Source organism: Netta rufina (assembly GCF_964035555.1).
Source record: "Netta rufina genome assembly, chromosome: 18".
NCBI lineage: Eukaryota > Metazoa > Chordata > Aves > Anseriformes > Anatidae > Netta > Netta rufina.
This window is the reverse complement of record NC_140142.1, coordinates 10,169,538-10,171,552: the sequence shown is the minus strand read 5'-3', so window position 1 is coordinate 10,171,552 and position 2,015 is coordinate 10,169,538. Positions and strand designations below refer to the sequence as shown.

Below are 2,015 nucleotides of genomic sequence, written 5' to 3'. Positions count from 1 at the left end.
TGGCTCAGACCATGTCCTTAGATCCCAGCTATGGTTCTTCATTGAAGGGGACGTGAGTCATTCCTCAGGCTCCCTTCCCTGCAACCTCTGTGTCTCTGCTGCCTCTCATTGGACTACAGAGCCCTAATTAGCCCAGGTAGTTTTCCACTTAGCCCTTTGGGTGACGATCTGAAGCTGCATTTGCTGCCCACCCCTAGAAACGGGCTGTCTGTGAATAATCCCTGTGCTCTCCTGGGTTCAGACATCAGCATCTGACACGAGTCCTGTCACATGCTGGACACCCCTGAGCAGATATGTCCTGACCAGTCCCATCTCCAGTGGCTCTGGGCACCCACAGATGAGAGCTGAATCCATCCCCAAATTCCGATGATCTCATCCGCACATGGAGAACACAAGGTTAACAGCAGGCCCTGTTAGGGTGCAATTTCTTGAGTGTATTCTTGACTCCATCAAATGGAAAAAAGTCTCAAACTTCAGACACAGCACTGAAGACATCCCCTTTTATTACAGAGAGGTGGAAAAGGAGTACAGCTCTGACATAAATACATTTAAAGATGGCTTCTGGGACAGAGGGACTGGGCTTGTGCCTCTGGAGGAGTGAGACAAATCCAGACATTCATGCCCAAACAGGGTAGTCAGAGAAAAATGTCCAAAGCACAAGAAAACAAACAAACAAACTGCAACAACAACAAAAAATGTGCATAAATATGGGTGGCTTAGTCCTGCTGAAGTACTGCCAACAGAATCAGTTTTTTCAGGGAATCCTTCAGCTCCTGGTTCCTCATGCTGTAGATGAAGGGATTCAGCATTGGAGGCACCACCGAGTACAGGACTGCCACCACCTGATCCAGGGATGAGGAGGAGATGGAGTGGGGTCTCAGGTAGGCAACTGTGCCAGTGCTGATGAACAGGGAGACCACAGCCAGGTGAGGGAAGCACGTGGAAAAGGCTTTGTGCTGGCCCTGCTCAGAGGGCATCCTCAGCACAGCCCTGAAGATTTGCACATAGGACAGCACAATGAGAACAAAACACCCCAAAGCTAAACAAAGACTAACTGCAATGACCCAAAGTTCCCTGAGGTAGGCATCCGAGCAAGAGAGCCTGAGGATCTGGGGGACTTCACAGAAGAACTGGTCCAGGGCATTGCCTTGGCAGAGTGGTATGGAAAATGTATTGGCCGTGTGCAGCAGGGAATAGAAAAAACTTCCGCCCCAGGCAGCTGCTGCTATTTTCATACAAGCTCTACTGCTCATAAAGGTCCCGTAGTGCAGGGGCTTGCAGATGGCAACGTAGCGGTCATAGGCCATGACGGTGAGAAGGGAATATTCTGCTCCAAGCAAGAAGAAGAGAAAAAAGACTTGGGCAACGCATCCTGAATAGGAGATGGTCCTGGTGTCCCACAGGGAATTGGCCACGGCTTTGGGAACAGTGGTGGAGATGGACCCCAGGTCGAGGAGGGCGAGGTTGAGGAGGAAGAAGTACATGGGGGTGTGGAGGCGGTGGTCGCAGGCTATGGCGGTGAGGATGAGGCCGTTGCCCAGGAGGGCAGCCAGGTAGATGCCCAGGAAGAGAGCGAAGTGCAGGAGCTGCAGCTCACGTGTGTCTGCGAATGGCAGGAGGAGGAACTCAGTGGGGAAGCTGCTGTTGGACATTTGCTGGCTTTGGGTGTATTAGTCTGTCCATTGAGAAATTTAAAGAGGAATTTTAGATAGTGTTTTCTGAGCAAAACCTAAACCAAATTTCCCTGAAACCTTCTCAGCAAGAATCACAGTCTTTTCCCTGTGAAGAATACATGCTACGGCTTGTAAAATATTTAGTTTTTATTTTTATTTTATTTTTTTCCCTAGGGATACGATAATTATCAGGTTAATCCTCTGTGTCCTCTGTGGGCTTTGGAAGTGTCAGTACTACCCTGCTGTATATAGTAAAGAATATCAGGGACTGATCCATTACAATTCTCCTTACTGTCCTTCGTGGCAGCAAAACAGAAGCATAGACTCCTGAGAGTGCCTTTC

The 2,015-nt window shown here is 49.2% G+C and overlaps 1 protein-coding gene across 1 annotated transcript; it reads right to left on the bottom strand.

Annotated features, from left to right (window-relative positions):
- Positions 1-716: 716 nt before the first annotated feature.
- Positions 717-1,652, bottom strand: LOC311216456 (olfactory receptor 14A16-like; the record flags this gene model as incomplete). Its single annotated transcript, XM_084297993.1, has 1 exon — positions 717-1,652. One exon carries the CDS (start codon positions 1,650-1,652, stop codon positions 717-719), a length of 936 nt encoding a protein of 311 aa, XP_084154119.1.
- Between the last annotated feature and the right edge of the window lie 363 nt (positions 1,653-2,015).